Here is a 26,082-nt window from a genome sequence, read left to right on the forward strand (position 1 = left end):
ATATTTAAATGAAGATCTATGAGTTACCAGTTATATTGCTTTTTTTTTTTTTTTTTTTTAGAAGGATTCTAAAGCCACTGTGTTATTTCTTGCAGCGAGGACAGCCGAGGATGTGATCCCCCACTACGCCCAGCAGCTGAGGGAGCGCGTGCGGCCTGACATGATCACGCTTGGCAGCCTTTCACTGCAGCAGGTCAGCGCTACAAAGAGGAATATCTGTGTCATCATCCCATATTCACCAGCACATCAGCCATGTCCATTATGCTGCGTATCAGTGGTTTGGCTAATGGACACAGAGCGTGTGCATGCGCGCACGTACGTCTATCTGTTTTTGTTTGTCCGTGTGCATGTTTGGAAACCGTACGAACGTCTTGGCTTGCTAATTTTCTTTCTTTTCATAGTTGCCTCTTTTTTTTTTTTTACATTTTCCCTCCTCCTCTCTCTCTATAAAAGTTACAGGAAGACGGTGAGAGCTATAGCTAAATGCGCCTTTGTGAAATTTCTTGCATTCACAGTATTTCAGAGGTTAGACTTCCCGTTCATCCCCTAAAAATGTATGCATGGATTTCAGCTCCATATGTTACGCGCAATTAATTTATCTATGGAGACTGTTTTATTCTGTCTTATAACTTTGTTGTGCATTATTATGCACATTTGTTTGTGACACAAGCTGAATTTCCTGGGTTTTTCTACTCGCCTTATGGTCTTTTGAGAAAACAAAATAGAGCATGACTGCATTTTATTTTGCATGTGGGGACTGGGGATTTTGTGAACCAGCGTTAAGATCTGAACTCTGACGAGAAACTACAGTGGATGCATGAACATCGGGTTTCCATTGTGCTGGCAGTAAACTCAAACATTAACACATATGTAAATAGAACGCACAACTTCTATCCACTGTATTTTTAGTTCTAATCTCATCTGAAAAGAGACTAGGAGTATCCAATTACATGAATAGGAAGTAAATGTAATTGTGGAAGAATTGTTCAATGTCTCACTGTCACTTGGAAGTCACAGCACCAGATGACTCATCTCCCCTTACTGGATAATCAGTGGCGTCTACTGTGTACTGTATCAGTATTGGGATCAGTGTTATCTTATTCCGCCATAATATGTATGAGCTCTCCTACTGTTTCCACACCCACCTCCCATTGAAAGCACATTATCCACCAGAGATTTCACATCTATTTTAAAAATAATAGCGGTTTTCTTCTTTCTCTATTCTGCTGTACAAAGCCTCTACAGGCCGAGACGCTGTCACTTAGTAGTGTCAATGTGTCTGAATGGGGAGTGTGAATGTGCTGACTGAATGTAAAACCGGCAGAAATACTCATCAAACGCTACATGTCTTTAGGGTCTGGCTCGGTATCGATTGCCTGCAGATTGCATTACTGTTGCTCCTTGTGCTTAATTCTGCCATTATGGTGCACAGCACTGTTTCATGAAAGCTGCATCCAAAGAAAGTGTGCACGTGTATTTACGCATATTTTTAGCAAGTGGCTCAGAAGGAACCCTTGAAGAGGAGTGAGTGGGCAAAGAGAAAGGAAAGACTGATGGCCTTCATCACTGGCAGTGTCAAGGTAAAGGCATATACTGCATATATACTGCATGCAGTATTTTCTTGCTTTTTAGTTATAGCTATAATTGCCCTTGAGACATTAACGCTGAGACAAACTGCGGAATATATTCGTCCAATCATACTCCTTAATATTTTTTTGGGGAATTATGTGATTTAATTTAACATAAATTGTCAATTAGTTAAATTCACACATTTACATCACTTCAATGTTTTAAAGGAACCCAGTTCACACAGAGACTGTGTCGAGCCAGCGAGACCCCAGCCAAGGCTGAACACGCTGCTTCAGTGGTAAGTCCAGCCCATTTCATATTTCTTTCCATATGTAAAATTGATGTCACATGACTGTAATCATTAATTGTGTGAAAAGCATTTGTATTCCCACTGACACTCGGGAAGGCGTGTAATTCATATATCCTCTGCGTGGCTTCTCCTGTCGGGGGGCATTGCATTGTGGGTAGTATGCCTCCGGGGCGCAGGAATCTGTCCATGTCATTGGGCTTGGAGGTGCATCAATTTTTGGTCCATCCACTTTAGTCAGCGATCACACATCACATCTCGTCGCGGGAGCCCCACGGGCAATCAGCTTAGCATGTTTAAGTTTTTAGTAATTACGGACTACCATGCCGGCTGACATGATAAAATCAAGAAGCTACTGTACGCATCACTATCTTGTCTTGGGTTTGCGCTATGGGTGGGTGGTAGTCGGACACCAGCCCTGTCAGATGAATGTGGTTTGGAGTTTAGCGAGATGACCTCCTCTCGACAGCCTTGAACCCTGTAAATTCCTTCTGATATCAATGGTGGGTGGCTATTAGACATGGGAGACTTTCTATTCATCACCTAGGGCTACATCTGCCTGAAATTGAATGAGAAATTATTTCACTTTTTCTCTCCCCGCGCCTATGAAAGAAAAAATATGTAAAGAGCGGAGACGCCGAGCTGACTTGTGGTTTTTGTAACAAATGTGTAATTCATTTGTTTCCACTGTTTCTGATTTAATGGAGGTTGAGTAATTGCATTAGGAGGCACATTGTGCCTTGTTGTGAACTGATGAAAGCACATGTAATACTTCTGATAGGGAAACAGAGAGGGAGGAGAGAGGGGAGAGAAAGATGCAGTGGCTGCCTTTGATGCGGAGCATTTATTTGCTGAATTATCCTTCCTTTTACAAGCATCTTATCCCCAGTCACAGGCAGGCCAGGGCCTCTGTGATATTGCTTTATTTTGAGGAATTAAGAGAGGTGGCGAGGAGACAGAGCAAAGCAACCGCTTATTACATTACCACTGATAAGATTGAAAGGCAGAGAAAGGCAGGGAGAGAGAGAGGAGGAAGAGAGAGAGAGGGAGAGAGAGAGAGAGAGAGAGGACCCAGTGGAAAGTGTTTTGTTGTGCTGTTATTAGATTGAGCTGCTGTTGGCTACAGAGTGGAACAACAGAGGGTCCAAAATGCAGGTGGTTGTTAACAGGGTTAGCGTCTTGTGTTTGTGCGGCTCATGTACGCGTGTGCGCCTGTGCACGTAGCAGCAGAAGCACTGAGAGGCCGTCACTCAGAGCGCTGGGGGAAGGCCAGGGAGAAGCCAAACGCAGCCAAACGACAGAGCTCCCAGAATCCTCCTCTTCTCCATCGCCGCGGCCCCTGTGGCAGGTAAGGCCCCTGACTGTGCACCGAGAAACGCGCGTGCGTGCGCAAACAGAGAGCACGCGAGCAGGAAGTGAAACACACTCCTCAGTATCTAAGAGGGTGGTGTCGAAGGAGAAGGTGTTGATATCGGTTGGGGGGTGGGGGGTTCGAACCATCAGAAAAGGCAGCGTTGTTTGTTAAAAACAGTGGAGTGATGTAATTATGTGAAATCTTGTAATGAATGGGGCCTGAATGGGAAAATGATATCCTTTATTTTCTAGTTTTTCATATTCACTCCTACCGCCATGTGCACATGCCTGCACAGATGCACAATGCCGAGCACAAAGCACCCCTATACAGCACGCACACCATTCAGACACATTTTCTTTTTTTTTTTTTTTTTACATAGCGCATACAGAATTTCAAATTCCTGCTTTGTGTGGATGGCGTCTTTGGTTTTAGGAATATAAGTAGGAGGAAAAAGGAGACCTTGGAGATGAAGAGGGGGTAACAGAGGGAGAGGAGAAGTGGGGAAAGAGAGAAGGGGAACTGCAGCTTTAGCGGTAGCATCACCAGCTGTGGGAGGAGTGTGCTGTTGTGTTGCATCTGGGGATGAGGCTGCCATGCCACCGTGCTGGCTTAAAGATGTAATGAATCTTCAGTCGGGGGCTTTCCTTCCAGGGTGACAACTGGCTTTGAGGAAGGTTGTAAATGCAGGGGAGATTGTGGTATAATTCCTCAGACTGGCGTTTGTGCCCCCCAGTCACCATTCGATTATCTCCCAAATTGCTGTGTTTCACTGAGATAAAGATTTTTTATGGCTTGCTGACTTGAAACAACTAGCACAGGCAGAATAGGGGGCAAAGGAGGGAGAGGGAGAGAGAGAAAGAGAAGAGAAAGCAATGGCCAAACCTGCCACGCATAGTAATTTCCTTTGGTAAATGACAAAATCTTTGTTTATATGACATTTCCCTAAAATTACTGCAGCGAGATGAATCTGAAATATAAAATGTCACATTTGGCATGCAAAACTATGAAAATATATTTCTGTGCAAAATTCATGGAGGCATTTAATTTAGAACGTGTTTAATAACTAAGGCAGCCTGCATCAGTAATCCTGCCCGGAGGTCCCAAAAAGATTGTCATATTTATTCTCTCCTTTCTTCACCCCCCTCCTTCATTCCGAAGCCAAAAAATTTTAAGGGTAAATGTTCATTGTTAATTAAGATTTACTAATTAAAATGAAAATAATTAACGAGAAAGCTTAATCTCTGAATATTAGCCCATACTTAGAAAGAAAGGAAGTTTTTGTATGTGGCATTTCCTGTCTCTATTAAGAGTGCATTTTGTGTGATCAGTCAATGTGTGGAAAGCCCTGAAAAGATATTTCAGCGAAAGGACGCCCGCTTGCCAGAAAAACCACGGAGGATCCCTCTCTAGAGCCTTTGATCTCATCTGTAGGAGTGCTGTAATGTTATGGCACTTTAGGCACAACTCAGGCTTGGGGCAAACAAACCACCTCTGATATGGAAAATTGGCTCACTTCACCTTTTACCTTCGCCTCGCTGTCTTGACTGTCTCTCATGACGCCTGTGCAAGCGTGTGGGCCAGATAATAACAATACTTCTTTAAAGACATACATCGCACAAAGTGTGACGTTATTATTATTTTTTTTTCTCCCTTTGGTTCTTTATGCACCTTTCTCCTCCCCCTCCTCCTCTTCCTTTTCTAGTCTGCATGCATACATCGCCTTCCAGTGTGGGGGTTTGGAGGCCTTCATCACCTCCTCCCAAATGAGAGATGTGTGGGCTAAACCGCTTTGCCACCAATTATACTAATTTCACTTCTGCCTAAATTGTTTTGGTTGTTTTGCTATGCAAAGATGCTCACAGAGGGGAGATTGAGGGGCATTACCGCAGGGCTCAGAAAGCTCTCCCGCCCCTCCTTTCGTGGCAGAGCAATGGGCATCTCCCGCATTTGATAGCCGAATGTTTGTCTGCGAAAAGTCTAAAGTTCAGACGACTGTAGAGGAAACACGAGAGTATAGTGTGTGTGTGTCTGTGTAACAGAGACAAAGCTAGAGAGGGAGTACACGTAGTAGCCACTGAGTGCTACAATATCATTGATTGGAACTGAGGGCTTTAATTGCCAGACACTCAAAATTTGCCCCCGGGGACTGGTTAACATGGTGTAAATTTGAGCACATAAAATAAATAGGAATTAGGAGATGCAACTTAGATAATCATAAAGGCCTACGCTTAGGATAGCATATGACAGGACAAGACAGGATGGGAGTGTAAAGCTTAGGATAGCATGGAGGGCTGGAGTATTATTGGCACTACGTTTCTGAAGACTTTTGAAATTTGCTATAATTTAAGCGGGTGAACATTTCCAATAAATGAGATGGTACGGCTGAGGCAGGACACCCCCAAACGCATCACAGAATTATATTATTGTGTCACTATTAGATTACATCCGTACAACACTTTTTATCTGTACTTAGTTGTGGGACAAAGCAAATCGTCAAACACTGGACCAACTTTGCTGCTGAAGTTTGAAGACACATAAACAGTGACAAAGACCAAGCGGCTCTCTTTAAACCAGATTGGCTTTTCATTCAGTGCCACGGGGGACAAAAGGCTGAATATGTATTTATATTGTTCTCTGATTATGTTTCATGAACTTAACTGTCTAGCCAACTCAGTCTATTACTCATCCTAAGCCCTAAAACAAGGCACATGTCACCAAAGCAAACAAGCAAATAAACAACAAGTGGGCTGATGTCGCCTGGAGGTTAGTGGGATAATCTCACAACTAGAAGGTCTGTTTTTTTTTGTTTGTTTGTTTTAAACTCCATCTGAATGGGCAATCTGACTTCAATAGCAGGAAATACTGATATGGACTTAAGCAAGGCCTGAAGGCCGTAACCTCTGGAAAAATAGATGGAATACTGAAGCTGTACTGAGTTGGATTAACATATTAGTATTCAAAAGATTATTGTATTTTTTTTCAATTCATAATTTATAATATTGCTATTTGTGTTTGCAATGAGAATGTGTATTAGAAATAGTTCACATGTTAAAAAATGTTTTAAAAAAATACAAATCTAATTTAATTGAAGTATTTAGAAGTCTGCTTAATGGTCCTTTTGCATAAAAGGTAGAAAACCTTCAATACCCACAATGACTTGGGATCATTGCCCAGTAAATCCACTTACATAAGCAGAACTGAAGCAGATGTACATATTTGATGTATGTGTATTGTCGTGCACTAAAATAGAAGCATAACAAAAATATGTTTTTTAGGCCAACATTTGGCTTCCAGTTTATTTTCTAGTCCCTGAAGTATATCTCCAACACTATCCTGTCTATGTTTGACCTAAATCTATAGTGTAACATACACAAGGTTATGCCCGTTACTCTATTAAACAACTTTATTTAAAACAAACTGACCTTGTTGAAAACAGAACTATAAACCTATCTGTTTCCATTAGTGAAACTCCTCATCATCAAACCTTTTGACTTTCCCCACTTAATCTAGATGGCAAATGATAAATCCAGTACAATCATGTATTAAGAGAATAAAAAATGTCAATAGTGATCTAAAGTGAGCTTCAAACAGAAGTTAGTACTCCACAGAGGTCGTGGTACGGGGGTGGGCGTTTAGGTTGGATGAGGGGTGTGTAGATGAGATAACGTGACTGTTGAAACTATTTACAAGCCATGTCAATACCTAACCTCTCACTGTCAACACACTGCCTGTCTTAGAGCCAGAATAACTATTGACAAATGAAACGCAGTAATTTATGTGTTAGTGGTAAATTGCAACATCCAACTAACAGACTTTAGTAAACATTAGCTTAACACCACTGAAAAGCATTAGTAGCACACTGGCTACTTTTACTGGCAGACAAATAGTGTGTGTGATCTTATGCTAATTCTAGTGGCTGCTACTGTTTAAGCTCTCTAACTGTATTTGTCTTGCTATTTGGCTTGTAACTGTTAATCCTCTTCTTTCCAAATCTTACAAGTACTGCACTTTCTGTTTCTATAGGCTGACCAGAGCAGCACTCCCCAGCCGGTGGAGGTGTGTGTGTGTTGCCTAAGAGCCACCAGGGACAAGCTTCCCAGGGGCCTCTATGCTGTCAGTGTGGCGCTTCACAGCCGTCTAGGGGGTCCAGCCTTGGCATGTGGCACCGAGAAAGAGCAGCAAGCCTGGGCCGCGTCCACTGAGCCCAACGAGCATAGAGGCCGCTTCTTCGACGACAACCTGCACATTAACCAGAGCCTGTTCATGGTAGCCATAATTGCAAATGTCAGTTTGTTTAAAGTGTTCGACTTGGGCAAAAAAAAATGTGATTATGATGTTACTTTGAACAAACATCATGTATTCTCTAAGTCGGCACTGACATATGCACCGATCAGCCACAACATTATGATCACTGACAGCAGAAGTTAATGATATCGATCGTCTTGTGACAATTCAGTGTTCTGCTGGGAAACATTTGGACCTGGTATTCATGTGGATGTTACTTAGACATGTAGCACCTAGACTAGACCAATGACACTCCTTGTTTGCGGCAGCCATCCCCAGCAGCGGTTTAGGAACAACTCAAAAACATGAAAAACGGCACAAGGTGTTGACCTGGCCTCCAAAATCACTAAATCTCAAACTGATCAAGTATCTAAAGGATGCATTTGATCCACAGAGGCCCCTTCCCTCAACTCATAGGACCCAAAGACCCCCACTAACAACATTCTGTTACCAGACACCATAGGACACCCTCAGAAGGTCCATGCCCACTCTCTGAAGAGTCACAACTGGCACAAGGAAGACCTGCACAACATTAGGAACGTGGTCATAATGTTATGCCTGATCAGTGTATAATTGAAGACTGAAACAGAATTGTCAGTGTGGTTATTGCAAAAAACAAACAAACAAAAAAACAGCATATTTCTTTCATAACATGTTATTTTATGTTATTCTGAATGTTTTTCAGACCTAACCCTAATCCTAACCCTAACCCTAACCCTAACCCTAATTAACACATGCTCACATCCAACGACAGGGACAAGGTAATTTACATAAGATTAAATAGAACATTTTTAGTCAAACGCAACATGCTGTGATAATATAACAGAGCGTATCGCCACATTTTATGGTATTTGCTGTTATTTTGAATTATTTTAAAAATACTATTCCCGTTTTTTGTTTCCTTCGTTTTTATCAGTCGCGAGCGAAGACTGAGCACGTTCTGGTTTGAAAGGGTTATGAGAAGTTATATTACTGTAAAAGGCAGGATATGAAAATATGCCACACGCAGCCCCTAGGTTTGTCTCCGGGGGTCTCCGTATGAATAAAACAACAACTCCTCAAACATGACATTTAATCCATGCATGTAAATCAAATCCAAGATCAATTATTCATCCATCTAAGGAAGTAATGTTTTATTGGAATCAAAATGAAGTACAAATGCAGTGAAACATTCAGTTTCATTTTTTTTTAACACATATCTGTAGTAGCTATAGCTGAGCTGCATCAAGGAGGATACAAGCCAAAATAGAAAAGCAAGAATTACGAAAGTATAATATTTTTGAAGACTATTTAAAAAAAATAAAAAATCCATTTCCATTGCACAACAGACAACTAAAAATGTTTTCCCGTGTGGTTCCTTTGATGAACCAACGCAGCAGATTACATTAGATGAAATCTATGCACATTTCACAACCACCTCCCTAAAACCTCTTGATATGAAGGGAAGCATCCTCTATAGAAGCTGCGCTAATCTTAAAAAACCCACATACTGGATAGTCGATATTGACCAGTGGATTAGAACTCTTTGGTTGTGTTTATTCATGGACGGTGTGAGCAGAGTACAAAGCCAAACCTTAAAACAGAAGCCGCTAAATTCAGTGTCCCTCCAGATCCCATACGTTCTCGTAGAGGCTCAGAAAAGGGTTTCTTCTGTGTTCTGATGGCAACTCTAAAGGGCCTAGCTCGAGCATTTAGCACACGTGGACACTGTCAATGTGCTGGTGGGCGTATTCACTGAACCAGAGCATCCTGATAATATTGTCTCCAGCTCCCATCAAACATAAAGGACGGGGTACGAGCTGGCGCAAACTGAATGCAGACCTGGGATCTGATTCAAAGGTAAAAAAAAAGAAAAAAAGAAAAGGTTTAAGTACGGCATGGTAAATGCCTCATGTCACTCTGCCTCTCCTCCCCAAACACTCAACTGCTTTACAGACAAACCAGTTGTTGTTGTTGTGTTCATTGACAGCGGTGGAAACGCTGATCAGATTTGTCTGAGACTACCAGGGTTTGGCTCACGCGCTTTTTTTTCCCTCTCCTCTTGCCCACACTATAGTGTGAGATTTCAGAAGTGTTCGCAGTGCCTTCTAAGAGGAAATGAGGAATTAGTGATGGTAGGAGGAAGCCAGGAGCTTATTTTCTTTTCCTCCCTCCCTCTATCTCTCTCCCACTTTTTCTCTTTCACCCTTTGCTTTGTGCGTCTGGGTTCGGATTTAAAAAGAGACAGAGCAGTTCTGTCGGAGATGTCTCGGATATGCAGGGGAGTGGGAATGCTTGAAAAGAGTTCAGAAGGGCCCACGTGCAATCTTTGTGCAGGTTACGCAACAAATGCGAAAATATATAACATTTCACATGCACATGTGAAAGAGAACAAAAAACGGAGGGTCCTAGGAGCTACGTGTGTAGATCCAAGGCTTTAGTTCTGTATTTTAACATTTCAATCTTCTTTCGGCCCTTTTCGTTTTGGGGGAAGAGCATTTCGCACCATGGTTGTCACATTTTTTTCCCTAACCTTTAATCAAACAGGATATTTCTGACGGCTTAAGAGACTTCCTGAGTTAACAGAGGTAGCACTCGAAAGCACACAATCTGGTCGCGTGAACGTCACAATAACGCAAGACTTCCCATATACGCACATATGCAAACGCGCACACGTCCGCACGCATGCACACGAATTGCTATTTATGCAGGTCATATTTCTTACAGTAAATGAATAATATGAATATCCTCAATATCTATAATCCGCGATATTATGCCATAAATTTACGTCCTGATTCAGACACTGCTACCCATCATTTCTCAGGTGCACACCAACAGCGGATTTGCGGGGGGTGAAAGGGATACACATGATTTATGTGTTAAAACAAGTCCTCCGCATTTTCCATTACAACTAATAAAGGGATAAAATATTTCCAAGCCGGTGATGGATGAAGTCGCGCACACCTCACTGTCAGTTCATTTTTTAAGCAAACCCACCGTTCTCTGGGTAAATAAGAATGCATGTGTTTCCCATCGACTGCTAAACACTAACACTTTTTGCTCTGTGCAAGACGCCCTTAATATTATCAGTTTGATTGATGGTGGTCTCCCTGAATTCAGTAACTGTCAGCTCATGCACTATAACGGCAGTCTCAAGCTCTCATCCACGCTGTGTTTGACGCCGCCAGTCTTTATCATTCAAACATCTCCTTTTAGGCAATTTGCTGAGTTGGACGGGTAAGAATGGCAGTTAAGAAGGCTCTAAAAATGACATGGAAATAAGTTAAGGGAGGATTCAAGTCTAGGATGTAGATTAAATGGCTCCCTGAGGGCTCTTCTGATATTTGTTACCCTCTGTGTGTCTGTTTGTCATTGCCTTCGTGGCTGAGCGCAAGTCTGTGCACGTTCAGCCTGGTTTACGTTGTGTCGACGCATCTTCATATTGTGTGCGCGCCTCCGGGCGTGTGTGTTCACCTGAGCCTAATTGCGAGCGACTTTTTACCTACGTGTGCTCCTGCAGATGTTACCTGCCGCTTGTGAGATCTGTGCCTCCATGGTCCTGATCTTCCAACTGATCGCCCTGCCGGGAGACGGCGGCCACGCCGGGCCTGTGCTGGCCTGGGGGGCGTTTCCTGTGTGTGGGCCAAACCTCGGCCTGGTCCAGGGCAGGTGCGTCAATTGCAGATCAAAGTGAAATGAACGCACAGAAAGACATGGGACGTGGAGATTCATTTCTAGAGCAAATGCCCTTTCACTCATCAAGCATTGCGGTGACTGAGACCATGTCATCGACCAGGTTCAAAACTCCGCTGCTCAGGGGCGAGCCAAGCACACAACTGGACCAGTTTAAAAAAATTGAAGCCCTCATCTCCTCCGATCTAGATCACTGGCTCTGCAACCTGTATTTTCAGGTGTGTGCGATTACAAAAAGGTCTCGTGCATGTTTTGTTTTGTCTTTTTGTGAATTTTGAAGTTCCTTATCTCATGCTCATTGCACTGAAATCTGTTGATTGTGCACAGGTATGTGCAAGTTTAACAGCGATATGTTAAACCATGTGTTTGTGTGTGTGCGTGTGTGTCCTTTTTTTTTCCTCCTGATCCTCTCCTATTATTGGGGATGCTCAGGAGGCATGGGATGCTGTATCTAAACAGACGGAGTTCGGATTTTGGGATTTTCCACGATAAAAAGCTTTCAGAAAGAAATTGAAAATTGGCCCCAGAGAGCAAACAAGAACCACATCTTTACCCAGCAATACCGGATGCATTCGAGCTGATGCATTGATTAGATTAGTAAACATCTTAATTAAATTAAAAACCAGAACAGAGCTCATTGTCTCGGGTTTGCTTCTTTATTTGTCCCTTTGACTGTGACATGCTGCTTGTATTAGTGCATTATCATTACTGTTGACTACAGTTGATTTGATTCCTGGGGGATATTTTGGGAGATCTTTGTATGTGCACAGCACAATGGGATGCACAATATTCTTGTCACATTTATGGGTTTAATTGAATTATTACTAATAGTTATACAGTTTAATCACCAACACCTGTGACGTAATTGCGTACACATGTTGTTTTCCCACAACAGCGGTGATGCAATGGAATAATACGAACATAACTACTGATGACATTAACATGAGGAGGTTATATTAATGTTCACCGAACACATATGGAGACCTCTAACACACGCCGCCACAAACTGCTTCCCTCTGGCTTGTTGTGTTTCAGGTAAAGAGGCTTCCGCCCGGGACATCTGGGGGACCGGAGCGCTGCGTCAACGTATCAATACCCCCTTCTAACCCCCCTGTCATGTCCCAATCTGAGGTCCATCACGATCAACCCCAGAACCAGCTGCCTCTCCAGCCCCAGGGCCCGTCTCAGTCCCAGCTCTGTCCTCAGCCCATTCATCCACAGTCCCAACAGCAGCCCTGCGCCGGCCCCAGCTGCAGAGCGGCGGAGCCCGGTGTGGCGCATTCTCACCGGGGGTCTCCCCTCCACCTGTCAGCTGATTCCGCGTGCTCTTCCTCCTCTTTACCAGGTAGGGGTCCAATGTTAAACCCCCCCCCCCGACTACACCGCAGTGGGGAGAAAATGTCACCCTAATGTCAAGAGCGTTGGGAATTGAAGAATGGCAGGCCTCACTTACAACAGCCCTCCACTCAGGTGAATGTGCTTCAGGCTAGGGCTGGGTAGTGGCAGTGGGCTGAGCTTGACAGACAGAAGTCACATCAAACAAGAGATATTTTCCCAGCTAGGTTATATGCAAAAAAAAGCCAACAGATACACTGTAGCATAAGAGTGAGCTAAGGCAAATATTTAAAGAGCAAGCGACACTGATGCTGTAGCAGACGGACTTGTAACACATTCAGACAAATACCTCCCTCCACTTCAATGCACAAACAACCCCCTCAGTGCAAAGCGTTGGGTAAACAGGTCCAGTTTGCTGCCACACATGAATATGGTTATAAAGCCGTGTTCAAGCTGTCCAACTACTTTTTTTGGGTAAATAGTCAGCGGTTAGGCTGGCCGGTATGTTTAACAGTTTTTTTTTTTTTACAACAGGAAAAATCTCTTTGAGCTCTAGGATAAACACAGTTTCTGCACTTCTCTTGGATGCTATTTAAAAACAGTTTACGTCTCTGGAAATGTCTTAGATTCATTGTGCAATGTTTCATGAATTCCCCACCCGACTACGTCATTTGACTCCGCAGACGCACATTTAACGTGATAACGCAGCAACATAATATCATTTTCACCATAGTTATACTTGGAGGGAGATTTATAACCCCGCCCCGCCGTCCACTATAACGCTTTTCAGATTTCGTTCTTAAATGCCTCTGTCTCTTCTTCCACTTAAATATTAAACGTTCTGTCTGACACAAAACAGATGATGAAATAATTTTGCACTGCAAATGCCGCGTGGTTGGTGTTTCTTCTGATGTACACGTGGCTGTCCTCGGGGTCCTCCGCTTTTCTCGTCCAGTCCAGAGATGTGTGCGGGTCAGTTCGACGTCCTCGGGTGTCGATATGTCACGTTTCAATGGTTTAGCTCTGCGTTGGACACAGGCTACTTTGCTTTTCGCTGGGAGATGCCCCAACAGGTTCCTGAAGTGTCAGCGTATTAGTTAAATGCATAAATGAACCGTTCCAGTGCAACTGTCCTGCTTGTCTGGTGGTCCAGACAGGGTCACACTACAATTGTAACCACATCCTAAGGGGGCTAATGGTTATGTTAATAGTAATGAGGATACACTTCCTTATTGTGCAAACATACTATTCTTGTTTCCTACCTAGGTCATCCAACATCCTGGCCATTGCCAGAAATGAAATGCAGGCTCATTTGGTATTGATCTACTACAAAGACGACTGGCGAACTGCTTTGTTATTAATACACTGGTCTTTTTTCATTTTCTTTCTTTCTTTCTCTCCTTTCTTTTCCTTTTTTTTTTGCACGCACAGCTCATCTTTATTTAACAGTCCTCAAAAGTTTCTGGGGTGCTCTGCTTTAAACATCACACAGGCTTTTTAATTACAAATGAGTTGTGACAGGTCTGCTGGGTAGCACCCTGGCCCATTTTAAACGTGATGCCGGCTGACAGCTTGGCAGTGTTCTCCCAGCACTGAAACATGTGGAAGAAATTGGTCTTTTACATTTCACAGCTTGTCGCTTCCTCCGCTGGCTGACCTGTGACCCCCCACAGAGATCCTAACGCCCACAAGGGAAGTGTCCCCAACGAACTGACTGCCTTTCCAGAGAAGGGAGAGGGAGGGAGAGATCCGCTCGCTATGGGAGATTTATGTTCTGCCACACGGGGTAAAAGGCACCGGGACTCCTCACCACACGCGGCTGCGAGCTTTGGCCGGCGCGCGCGTTCTCACGGCCAGGTGAGGGGGTTGCCTGGGAAGTGAACCCGATCCGCGAGTGAAATAGTGGATCAAAAGGTGTCCCGCACAACACCTCACCCGCGCCGTTCCCTAAGCTGACCTGACGTCTGCGCCTCATTTGCATACAGATCCGTTCATGTTGCATTACCTCTGGAGCGAATTATGGCGTTCAGATGGGGCGATACGTCAACGCTGAAGAGAGTGATTGGACGGACAACTTTAACCTAGCCAAAAATGGAAATCCAATTCAGCGTGGAGGAGAAGAACGAATTATCCCCCCCACCCCGCCCTACCCTCCACCCGCCACCCTTCTCACTCAAGTCTGAGGAGTTTGAGACGTTTCCTTCCTATTTCATGCCTCCCTGTTTTCTGATGTGTGCTGCGCGGGGATCGCTTTCTCCGCGCATGCAACGCCTGGATTTTCCTCATTACCCATTTGTCTCAGAGTCGGGACGAGTATACGGAGACCTCTTGTCACTGTGAGAACGTACACAGAGCATAGCTTGACAGTGTGACTGGAAGTTTGCATTCCTCAGGCATTGAGTTAATTAATCCCTACAGTAAAATCACAGCGCTTGTGAGGTGCGTGGTGAAGAACGAAACCTGACATCCCAAATCCGAGATAATAACTCTCACAAGTTTTGATCAAAAAATCTGAAGATTACCGTGAGTAAGTGACGCTATGTTGTGTCTCAGATTAATGTGCTATTGGTTGATAATAATCCGATTTACCTCAGTTGACTTGTCCAACCATAATGAAGTGTATTTGCCTTTCTAAAGTAGTGATTAGCTTGAGGCACACTGGGTTAAGTGACCTTTCACATTAACTGAATGATCCAGTTACGTTGGGTTTGTTTGAACCCAAATGACTAATTAGATTAGTGTTTCGTTTCATGATCGCCTTCAGTGGATCACTATGCACACTTTGACGAGACTGCCATAACCGCATAAGTGCTTCATTTCTGTTTCTATTTTTATATATATATATATTTTTATCTATATAGCATCTATCCCCTTGAGCACTGATGCTGATTTCCAAGATTCCTCATCCAACGTCTTCTTTGGAGCACCGGCTTGCACTTTAAGGATGTTCTCCCCTCTAGGCCACTCCCAGTCATCCGTGTTACATCACAACGCAATCGCAGTCGGCCGCACATTAAATCAGCTACGTCCAGATTCCAAATAGATGCAGAGACACACATGTAAACCTTCAGATTAGGTGTGATGAATATGCCCACACGAAGAAGACAAAGGTGCAGTACAGGGTGTGGAACGAGGTAAAAGCATCTCAACGAGTTTGACTTTCAAGACTGGCAGACTTCAGCAGACAAAACAGAACACATATATGATTAGTATGCACTCATTACAATGCAGTGGATCCCTACAAAACAAGCTCCCGCGTGGACCGACACCGAATCTTCACAGTATCATAGCAACCCTCACACAAGATCCTGACACGGACTCGGGGGGTGATCCGTGAGGAGGCAACCTTCGATTCCACTGTAACTTTGGACCAGTCGTCAGGCAATTAGAGGCCTAGGTGAGCAAGAACCGCCATCTCAGTCTGGTTCCATCTCACTGGTAACACAGTGATAGGGTCTCAACAGTGTTACAGCCCTCAGGCTTTTCACTTTGTTCGGCCTGTTATTTTGTGTGTGAGTGTGTGTGTGTGTGTGTGTGTGTGTGAGCGGGAGAGAAAAGAGGTGCGTTGAGTTACGCATTCGTGATGCTCTCTCTTATAATTCCACCCTGGCAAATATTTGTGCATACATGCGAGTGTCTGCGCGTTAATATCGCCGGGTGTGTGGGTGCGTTCTGCTGGATGAGCATGTGCGCCGGCCTTAACGCAGCTCAGAGCACAGGGGGATAACAAGGAGTTTGTTGTTGGCCTTGGGTGCCCAGAGAGGCTGGAGTTGTGGCAGCTCCAGCGCTCGGAGTTCACGGACGTAGCCCTCAGCTGTCAAAGCTGTCGATGCTGCCTCCGCACTGATTCTGGTTACGTGGCGTCTGTTAGCAAGCGGGGCCTGGTGTACTAAGTGTACGTGTGTGCGTATAGGTGGCGGTGTGTGTGTGTGTGTGCAAAAGAAGACGAACACGGGTTCAGAAACTGCGTGCGTCGCGTTCTCTGAGCAGGAGAGTGTTTTGGAAAAAGCCGTAGTATTTACGAAGAATTTGGGATGTTTTAAAAGTTTTGAAAAGTTAGCATAGTTGAGCATTGTGTATTTTCTTAAACGCAGTCTGAAAAAATTCAGATTCACATTTTACAAAAAAGACCTTTTGCATTTCAGCACAATAAATCCAAATCTCGTTCCGCTGACATTCAATTTTTTAAATGCGTGTGCATAAAGTGCATACGTGTTTGCGCAGAAAACACGTGACTTATTTAGCCGACAATTGCGTTATGTAATATTCTGGAAACGCAGAAAATTTATTTTGACAACAGCGCAAAGCAAACCTTATTACCGTACAACTGTAGGCACTCCAAATGTTTACCAGCACATTGGTGGCAATTAAAAACTACATCTGTGTGGAAACCTGAGTTAAAAATAGCAGAGACTCTTCCTGTCGTTTCCATTTAGCACAATTTAGCTGTCACAAAGATCTCTGATGTGTGGCCTATATTTAAGTTATTATTACTGATATATTTAATCCTGCAGCAAGGGGAAAATTATATCATTGCTGAGTTTTCCATATGTATTATATAGATGTGATTGGTTCCACGGGGGGAAAAAGTTTCACATAGTGAGATTTTTACATGTATCAAGCTAAGGTTTACTTAATTACAACCTCCAGGCAAAGCAGGAACCCTTTTTTAAATTCTGTGAATGTTAATATGCTAAATAATGCAGATCTTCGACTCTTCAAGCATGAGACACACATCTGGCGGCTTACCATTTAAATTACAGCAAAAAAAAAAAAAAAGTGAGACAGATAGAGGAAGGGGAAAAATATGGAGGATGAAAAACACTTCAAAAGTAATTTTACACAGAAGAGAAGAATGGGGGGTGGGGGGTCGGGGATGTATCACAAGCAGATGTAATTTCTTTTTTGATTTTTCATCATTTCTAATTGCATACATTAGGCCGTCGAGGCTGGGAAGGTTCAGCTCTGACTGGAGGAGATGGAGGCGACCGTGCAGTGGGAGCTCCATAAGTTAACACGCTTTCTTCTCGCGCGCGGAGAAGAAATCACCCTTTGTTGCTTTCACAAGTCTCCAGATAGAACACCAAAAAAACATCTTCGCTCTCCGCCTCAGAGAAGGAAAACAAAACTAAAGAGGGACTCGTAGTGTGTTTAGAAATGCAAAGAGCGTCTTATTTGATTTCTTGGTGCGTTACTTTTGTGTGTATATGTGTTTTTAAATTATTTATTTTTATTATGACATTTTACAATTAATTTAAGTTGCATCTTTAGCACAAATTTTAACTCATTTTAATTGGTGTATTATTATGTTTTTTTTGTGTTAAATGAATATTCCTTCATAAATTAGTTTATATATATATATATTTATTTTTTTCTGTATTTTTTGTGTTTTTTGACATTTTTTTTCTTTTGTGTCCAAACATTCCTTTTCACTTTTTTCCTTTTCTAACTTCCTGCACATTATTTCTCATTTTTTGGATTCAGGGAAGAATTTCTCTTCAGGGGCCTTTTCTGGAAACACTGGGGAGAAGAGTGATCCATGCAGGGAGAAAGCAGAGGGAGGGATTCACTACAAGGTAACACTGTGATTTAAGGGGAAGTCTTCCCACCCTTAAAATGAGCACCCTCTCCGCTTTCCCCTTCCCTTCCCGTGCCCGCCCCTCTCACACACACACGCGCACACACCTCCCCGGCTTATTATCTGAGATTTGTCAAAATACATTTCACACTAACAGGTATTTTTCAGCCTTCAAAGCCATTTTTGATCTGCTTGACAAGCCAAAGCAGCTCAAATTCTGTGAAATCAGCAACGCCAGCCAGGCCTCCCCTTTCTTTTTTTTTTTTTTCTTTTCCCATTCTCCAAACCCTTCTGAACACGCCTCTTCCTGCGCTACAGAAGACTTAAGCTAAATTAATCAAAGCCTGCATGTTACCTGCCATACTTTGAAGTGGTAATTGTAAAATTACTCTGTGTGCTGATCTCGCATTGCTGCCTACCCGGTCCGCCCCTGCCATTGTGCCTGCGCTGCGGCCTTTTGTTGTTGTGATGTTATTGTTGAGGTAGTTAGGAGCCTATGAACTACATCAAGCCTCCTTCTCTGTCTCTCTCTCACACACACACACATCCTCCCCTCCTTCCTGTCTCCTCCTTCCCTTCAAGTCCTTATTCTCTCTAACCTCTTTCAGTTAATGTACAAGAAGCTCTTCAGACCACCATTAATCAGCGATGACCTGTTAAATAAATGAGTTTGTTGATATGAGGTTTTATTTCTCTGCAGCCCCTGTAGACCATGTTTTTTTTCTTCCCCCTTCTTTGCCCTATCTTTAAAACCTGGCTAACTCTGTCAAATGTCGTGGTGTGGAACCCAGTTGTCTAATGATTAAGTGGAGTGATCTCCAACCTGCCCCAGCCTGGGAGCGCCAGGGATCAGATTTCAGCCCTTCAACCTGCAGTGCAGGCCTAATTAAAATGAATTTTCTCCAGGCGACCACTTTGCCCACAGGGCAGGAATCCAGCTATATACGGATTCCACTCTTAAGGTATTGCATTAAATTTATTGTGGGGAGACACTGGAGAACATTGTGGTTTATATATCTCCTGCATTTTTTTTTCTCTCCCCCCTCCCTGCTTTCTTTCTCGCTCCTTTCCACCTTTTTATTGTGATCATCACTCTGGAATCCAAGCTTGCTTTGGCAAAGATTGCCCTATGAAAACGGATGGAGCTTTTATGGGACTCTGCCCATTTACTACTTCCTGGGCCTAGTTTATCTCAGAGAGAGAGAGAGAGAGAGAGAGAGAGAGAGGGAGAGGGAGAGAGAGCGGAGAAATGGAGGAGAGGAAGAGATGAAATGGAGAGAGGTAGAATGAGAAAGGGGTGGAAGAAAGCGAGAGGTTGCTTATTCCAACTGTGGATCTCATTAACATACATCAGTGTGTATTTCACAACTTCAAGCAGAAAGGCACTAAGCCCACCCAAGGGCAACACAGGCAGGGCTGACAGGGCCAGGGAAAGCAAGCCGTTAACATGTTGGCGGCTTAACAAATAATATCTGCTCCCAAGTACCTTGGTGAAAAATTTAAAACCCCACTTCCTAACTCCATTTGACTGTGTTTATGACGATGACAGTAAACGACTTGTGTGGAAAAAAACAGTGCCAGCTGCTCAGATATCACATATTTAACACCACCGTCACTATACGCATGTTTCCCAAATGAACTCAACTTGAAGGATGGCACGCCGTACGCGATTTTGCCGTCACTCTCGTCTTGTGTCAATTGAGGCGCGGGTGAGATATAGGAGAGGCTCCAAAGTGCCACGCACACTGTCACTGTCACCGTGTGCATCCCCCAAGATAAATTCGGAGGCCTGCTTCCTGCTTTGATTACAAACGACATCCGCATGTGTTCTCCCCGATTTCTGCTCCTCACAGAAGAAGCCAATCAAGAAGACAAATAGCTGCGGCCCCAGCATGAGCGGCAGAAGCGCGCCGCCTCGGCAGGCAGGCAAACAGAAGATGCAGCCCTCAATGCAGCAGAGCCTCTCCATGGAGGAGATGGAGGAGTATACGTTCTCCCTGCAGTAAGTCTCACCGCACATTATCCTGACTGAGCGCCTGCAAAATTCAAATGTGGTTAACAGAAAAAAAAAAAAAACCTGGATGACAAGTGGTTTCTGCGTCTCACAGACACTCGTGTGCATCAATCACACAGACGCACCTCCCGTACGGATGCAGATACAGTCGTCATATGTCTTTCAGGGGAAACTCTAACTAACATTTAGTGTAGCTGTGATCCCATAAAGCTCCGGTTTAATTTCTTTGCATAATCAAGCCACTTGCAAAGTCATTTCAAGAGCTTTTTATCAAATGTCAGTTACAAGTTAAAATAGTGTATAACATAGGTCTTCAACAGGGGGTCCGCAACCCCTAGGGGGTCCGCAGAGGTAGTGCAGGGGGGTCGCAAAATCTGTGGTTGATTAGACATTTTATATATATATATATTTTTTTTTTTAATTTTCCCCCACAAATTTAAATTTCTTTAAATACACATTTACATGAATCCACCATATTTTAGTATAGAGATAAAAGATAAATGATAAATATTGAATGCAAAATGATAATAATAATGTGTATTTAGAAATGGCACTAGGCTGAGTTAATATAGAACACATATATATTAGGGAGGGGGTCCAGGTGCAAAAATGAATCACATGTCAATGCACAGGATGTGACTGTTTTAAGTATTTCACAATATCAGTACATAGAAAAACAGATAACACTAATATATACATACAGTTCATGCAGTATGCAGCCAGTGTACCGTCCTATAATATCATTTTGTGTTTTGCTTTGTTAAAATAAAATGCAGCAAGGGAGCTTTGGAAAAATAAAAATCTCATTGTGGCTCACAGCACTTGGTTTTAATGAGAAAACAGGAATGCATGAAACATAAACAAAGCACGGTATTTCAAACACCTTGGACAAATTTGTAAAAAAAAAAGCAACAAGGTGCCGCACCGTGCGCCCATGGAGCATCAGCCAAACAGGCTAAGAGCAAAATTGCTTATTTCAACAGTAAGAATAGAAGAAGAAGGAAAAAAAAAAAAAAATCACAGGTATTTGTTTTTATTTGAACGTCGACTAAATTAAGGGGAGGAGATTACCAGACACACTGGTGGCACACTGGAGGGGGGAGGGGGGGCGGCCGGGAGTCACTGAGAGGGAGAACTATGCATGTGCAAGAGAGACATAAAGCGAGTTCTCCCAGGAGATTTAAAAGTACCCATGTTTCCTCATTTCTGGGAGTTGGTAATTTATAGCTGCTGGTCACATATTAAACAAGATCAGAGACTACTCCCTGACATCTTCTGAACATACTGGGGGAATTCAAATGATTACCAGCGTATCCTGCCAACAAATGACGACACAGGGACTATCTTGAGGGAGAGCGAATACAAAACGAACACGGGACCCAGGCAGACTGCGCACAAAGGGACACAATTAAATGGTTTTCGCGATTATTCATAGCGCCTGCCTTTTACCTCTGAGCAGTCGCCGGGTTCCTTAGGATGAGACGCGTCTGTCAGTTATGGGTACGGATTGTATTGAGCTGGAGCCTCGGCTGTTCCCTCATGCCCTGTGAAGGTGCCACTGCTATTGATTTCATCTTTACAAGCACACACATTACGGTATCTCTGAGCTAAAGGCTGAGCTTTCGCACTCACCTAATCAGACTATTAGAAAGATACAGTGTGAGTGTTGGCTTTCACAATGAAGACATGGCAGTCTCAAAGTCATCTCTCCCACTGCGTTCCCTGACTGAGTCTAGGCTTAGTCTGTATCACCTGAGGTCTGACAGAGATGCAGACAAAAGACATTGTTGACATATTATGTGTGTGTGTGTGTGTGTGTGTGTGTGTTTTTTTTTAAATTTACTCACAATAAAGATGGCATCTCCATCTCTTCTGGCACTTTGAGAGCTCCTCTATTTTCTACATCTGTGCATATGTGAACGAGCGCGTGTTCACATCTGCAGAATGTCTGACGGCGCGAGTGTCGCGGCGGTGTGCGCGCGCACGCGCCCACATATGTCTGCATATTCATGCATTTTAAGCGGGAAGAGGATTCATACAGTACCGTAGTGATTGAGGGATATTACTGCCATCTATTGAGCCACGAGAGACTGAGCTCATTGAGATTTTTATAGGGCGTCCTGACACAAAATGTGCAAATCAGATGCTCATGCATTATTGAGCAAACACTTAGAATCAGTCGGATTCAGCTCAGATAGTCTGAGAATCGCGCGGGCGCTTTAATAACGCGGCGCATTCATTTATGTGTCACAGGCGGGAGCGTTTTATTCACCAAGTAAAACACATGTACGGGGATGAGCAGGAGTAAAGTGGTGGGCCGTATTTTCTGCACGGTACCTATCGACATAGACTCGTCCTTAGACTGTATGTACATTTTCATTTTCAGTTTTAATGAATTCAGTGATTTTTTTCATTTTTTTTTTTTAAATGGTAATTGTCACATCTGTTCAGACTGAGAGAAACCCTCAAAAACACACATCCTGAGAGCTCCAGCTGGTAGTTCTCCACTGCATGATACATATTTCATTTGACTATATTTGACACGTTTTTGTGATTGTACATAAAGTTGCAGGTCGGTCGTCCCAAAAATCACAAGGGGTGTATGCGGTGTGATATATGGGGTCATAATAAACGCAACCCTTGAATTACAGTTTCAAAGAAAGCACAACACACTGCAGGTATCGACGGCCGCGAGTCAAATGAAAGAGAATGAAAGTCGGGGCTGATCTTTTCTTCTTAGTTGCGAGTTACTGTGCCGCTCGTAGCTGTTTGAACACGCATGAAAGACTCCAGTCGACCATCCGGCTTATTTGATGTCTCCGAGTGTAACATTAACCACCTTCACAGAATAGTGGGGAAGAATCAAAGCATCTGATCCAATGCAGTTGTTGTAATTTGATCGGGTTGCTTTTCGATGAAGATACACGTGCTAGTTTTATACTTTTTTGGCGTACTTCGGCAGTACTTTACAGTGAGTGTGCTACTAACTGTGCTAACTTCATGCATGCTCATCCTGCTCCGCGGGTAATCACCTTGATTTTGCCGGTTGTGTGTCTCCGTCGTCTGTCCCATCAGCCATGCATCGACGATTATTGTCATTTTCAGCTTTAGCATTGTTTCTCATCAATGTCACCCGTTTTTATTATTTTTTTCCCCCCACCTTCATTTTTGAGGAGCGAAACCTGCTTTAATCAAAGTCATTCTCACATAGCAATTAGATCTAATTAGTCCAATTATCACGATTCTAATTACATCGAAATATACCCCCTAAATCTCATATCAATTATGGTATGTGCGCCTTGTCCTGATCGGGAGACATGGAAGGAGAGAGACAGAATGAAGACAAAGCTGGGTGGAGAAGGTAGAAAAGCGGAGCATCCTCATCCTCTGGAGGACAAATGCCTGCAGAACCGACTCCATCTGTCCCCAAAGCTTTTACTGCAAAAGGCTGTGGCGGCCGTTTGGGGATAAGTGTCTCTTAACCTTTACTCATTTGTTTTATATTCCGAACCTCCGCGTTACTGATTATGATGCTATGATTAGTTACCTCATTGTTTTCTGTCTCAATTAGTTTAGTCACAGTAAATACATATTTAGCATTTATGGTTACAGCATGTTATTAAACACTACTGCATAGTCTGGACTGATGCCACGGAGGTAATTGAGGGGGAAATAACTTAACTTAATAATTAAGTAAAATTTTTAGCGGCCAATGCGGGTCACACGGGGTAACAAACGTACACAAATAAGCACCGACTCGCACAGGATGCTGCTATATATTGGTGCTGTGTGACTCTGTAGGTGCATCGGCAAAACACACACACACACACACAAACGCACAGCCTGTTCTTGCTGTGGAGTCAGAGGGAACACACTGACCTAATTTCCCCCAGTTAGCTCGCCTCGTTGGGGACCAGCGTTCCTCTCCGCCCGTTTTCCCCCAACCGAGCCTATCACAGCACTCCCTCAGTGTGTGTCTCTGTGTCTCTATCATTCTGCGCCCTCCATCTGTTTGAGTCTGCACCCAGTATCAGATTAGCAGCAAAGTGTACAGCCGCTGCGTTCGGAGCTGCTCGTCCTTTCCCGCCGCGTGTGCTTGAATAAGACGCTGGAAGAACGCAGCGTCAGTGATTTGCTAGAAGACGAGCGAATAGGTGTTTGTGTGAGACCGGCCTCCGGTTGCGAACAGAGAAACGGAGTAAACCGCTTGAAATAACAACTAGTTCCAGACTGTCAATCCCTCGGCACACTGCAGCTCTGAATCACAACTCAGTGCAAGGGTCAATCAATTCTGATGTAACGCTGGTGGGAGAGGTGGGTGGAGATGGCAGCGCCGGTCACCCCCCGAGCCTCCAGTGCTTTCCCGGGCTCTTTCCTGTGCTCATGGTTTCTGGAATGTGTCTGCGTGCGAGCATGGACGAGCACATGCGTGCATGTGTGAAGGAGAGGCCCCTGGCTACCTCGGCCCGAGTGCACATGTTAGTTTTTTTTTTTTTTTTTTTGCGTCCAGACGTGCCCTGGGTCACTTCGGATCTCACAGACGCACAAAATCAACGCGCCGCTTCCTTTATGGAAATCAGAGCTGTCAGCTCCCTGACAGGCTAACACTGCAATACGATTGGCTAATCTGCAGTGATGTGGGTGTCAGCGAGAGCTGACTGCGGTCCCATTGGTGGCCCGGGTCAAATGAATGTGTTTCCCACTGACACGTAAGAAAGAGGGGGAGGTGTCAGAGAGGGAAAAGTGACAGGAACTATATGTAAGAGCATATGAGTGATTTGTGCACGGGAAACTGCGCGCGCGCGTGTGTGTGTGTGTGTTTCAGGGAAAGGCAGCGAGGCCAGAGGTGACGCTTCTGTCGCGTTCTTCTTTTTCCATCTGCAATCACTTGTTCCTGCACTCTGACGTAAACATCTAAAAGAAAAAAAAAATGGGACAAACGTAAACAAAGAACTGCATTTTTACATGCTGCCATATACGATGCTAAAGCACCGTAGCGCAAACATGCGCTAATGCTCGGCACCCTGTGCAAATAAATATGAACTTTAAGGAAAACATCACTGACAGGCAGCTCTAATAATACAGCTGACAAGCTGTAGATGTTGATATAATCAGAAGTTGACGCACAGCGTCGGCTGACGTATATACGTACTATATACGAGAGTGATGTCACCAGCAGCTATTTTAGCCATTGTCGGTTTAAAGGCGTAGCATGTGTGGTTGGCAATTGCTCTCACACCTATATACTTAAACATGGGCCTTTGTCTTACACCACACACATACATGGAGACACATACAACGCTGACGCGGCATTGTCACAATGCGCTGAGACTTGAGTCTCTGGTTGAGCTGGTGTTTCAAGAGACACTGGTACCATGAACTGTTAACTCAGTGCAGAAATATCAAAACAACATTTTTAAAGTAGTCGTAGTAGTAGCAAGAGATATTCAGAATGGGCTCAGGATATGTTTTTATGAAGCTAAAAAGGCAAAGCATGAATGGTATTCTTGTCAAAACAAAGAGAGGAAGCGACAAACATCTCAGTGTTATCGTGTTATATAACAGAAAAAGAGTGTATTTTGGTAGTTACAGAGGCCTCATCTTGTCTGAATGGTGTTTCAGGTAGTGTCTCATCACAGATTGTTTTTATTTCCTGCTTTCTTTTTGTTTTCCCCCATCCCTCTCTTAATTGCCTTCTGCAAACACACATATGCCACGCAGTTAGTCTCCGTAGCTCATAATTATTTCCTTTCTCCCTCTCACTCCCTCCACTTAATTCCGTCTTTATCTCACTTTCTCTGCCTCTAATTTTCTCCGTCTTTCTCTCCTCCATCCTGTCTCTATCTCTCTGGTGACAATGTCCTGCAGATATGAGGCAAGGTCAGAGAAGTGAAATCCATTTAAATACTGATGCAGCTCTCTGGAGGCCCGTACTCCTCCTCCTCCTCCTCCTCCTCCTCTGCAGCAGC

General features: G+C 43.7%; 1 protein-coding gene across 1 annotated transcript in view; it reads left to right on the forward strand.

The window, feature by feature from the left end:
* Positions 1-26,082, forward strand: part of ofcc1 (orofacial cleft 1 candidate 1) — a 75,891-nt gene that overhangs the window by 13,987 nt on the left and 35,822 nt on the right. The window contains exons 7-16 of the mRNA XM_047568761.1: positions 96-193; positions 1,494-1,580; positions 1,797-1,867; positions 3,110-3,224; positions 7,254-7,496; positions 11,014-11,162; positions 11,290-11,404; positions 12,222-12,531; positions 18,006-18,097; positions 19,953-20,101. Of these exons, the coding sequence (XP_047424717.1) occupies positions 96-193; positions 1,494-1,580; positions 1,797-1,867; positions 3,110-3,224; positions 7,254-7,496; positions 11,014-11,162; positions 11,290-11,404; positions 12,222-12,531; positions 18,006-18,097; positions 19,953-20,101 (1,429 nt within the window). The remainder of the gene's footprint in view (positions 1-95; positions 194-1,493; positions 1,581-1,796; positions 1,868-3,109; positions 3,225-7,253; positions 7,497-11,013; positions 11,163-11,289; positions 11,405-12,221; positions 12,532-18,005; positions 18,098-19,952; positions 20,102-26,082) is intronic.

This window comes from Mugil cephalus, chromosome 18, assembly GCF_022458985.1.
Source record: "Mugil cephalus isolate CIBA_MC_2020 chromosome 18, CIBA_Mcephalus_1.1, whole genome shotgun sequence".
In the NCBI taxonomy this organism is placed as follows: Eukaryota; Metazoa; Chordata; class Actinopteri; order Mugiliformes; family Mugilidae; genus Mugil; species Mugil cephalus.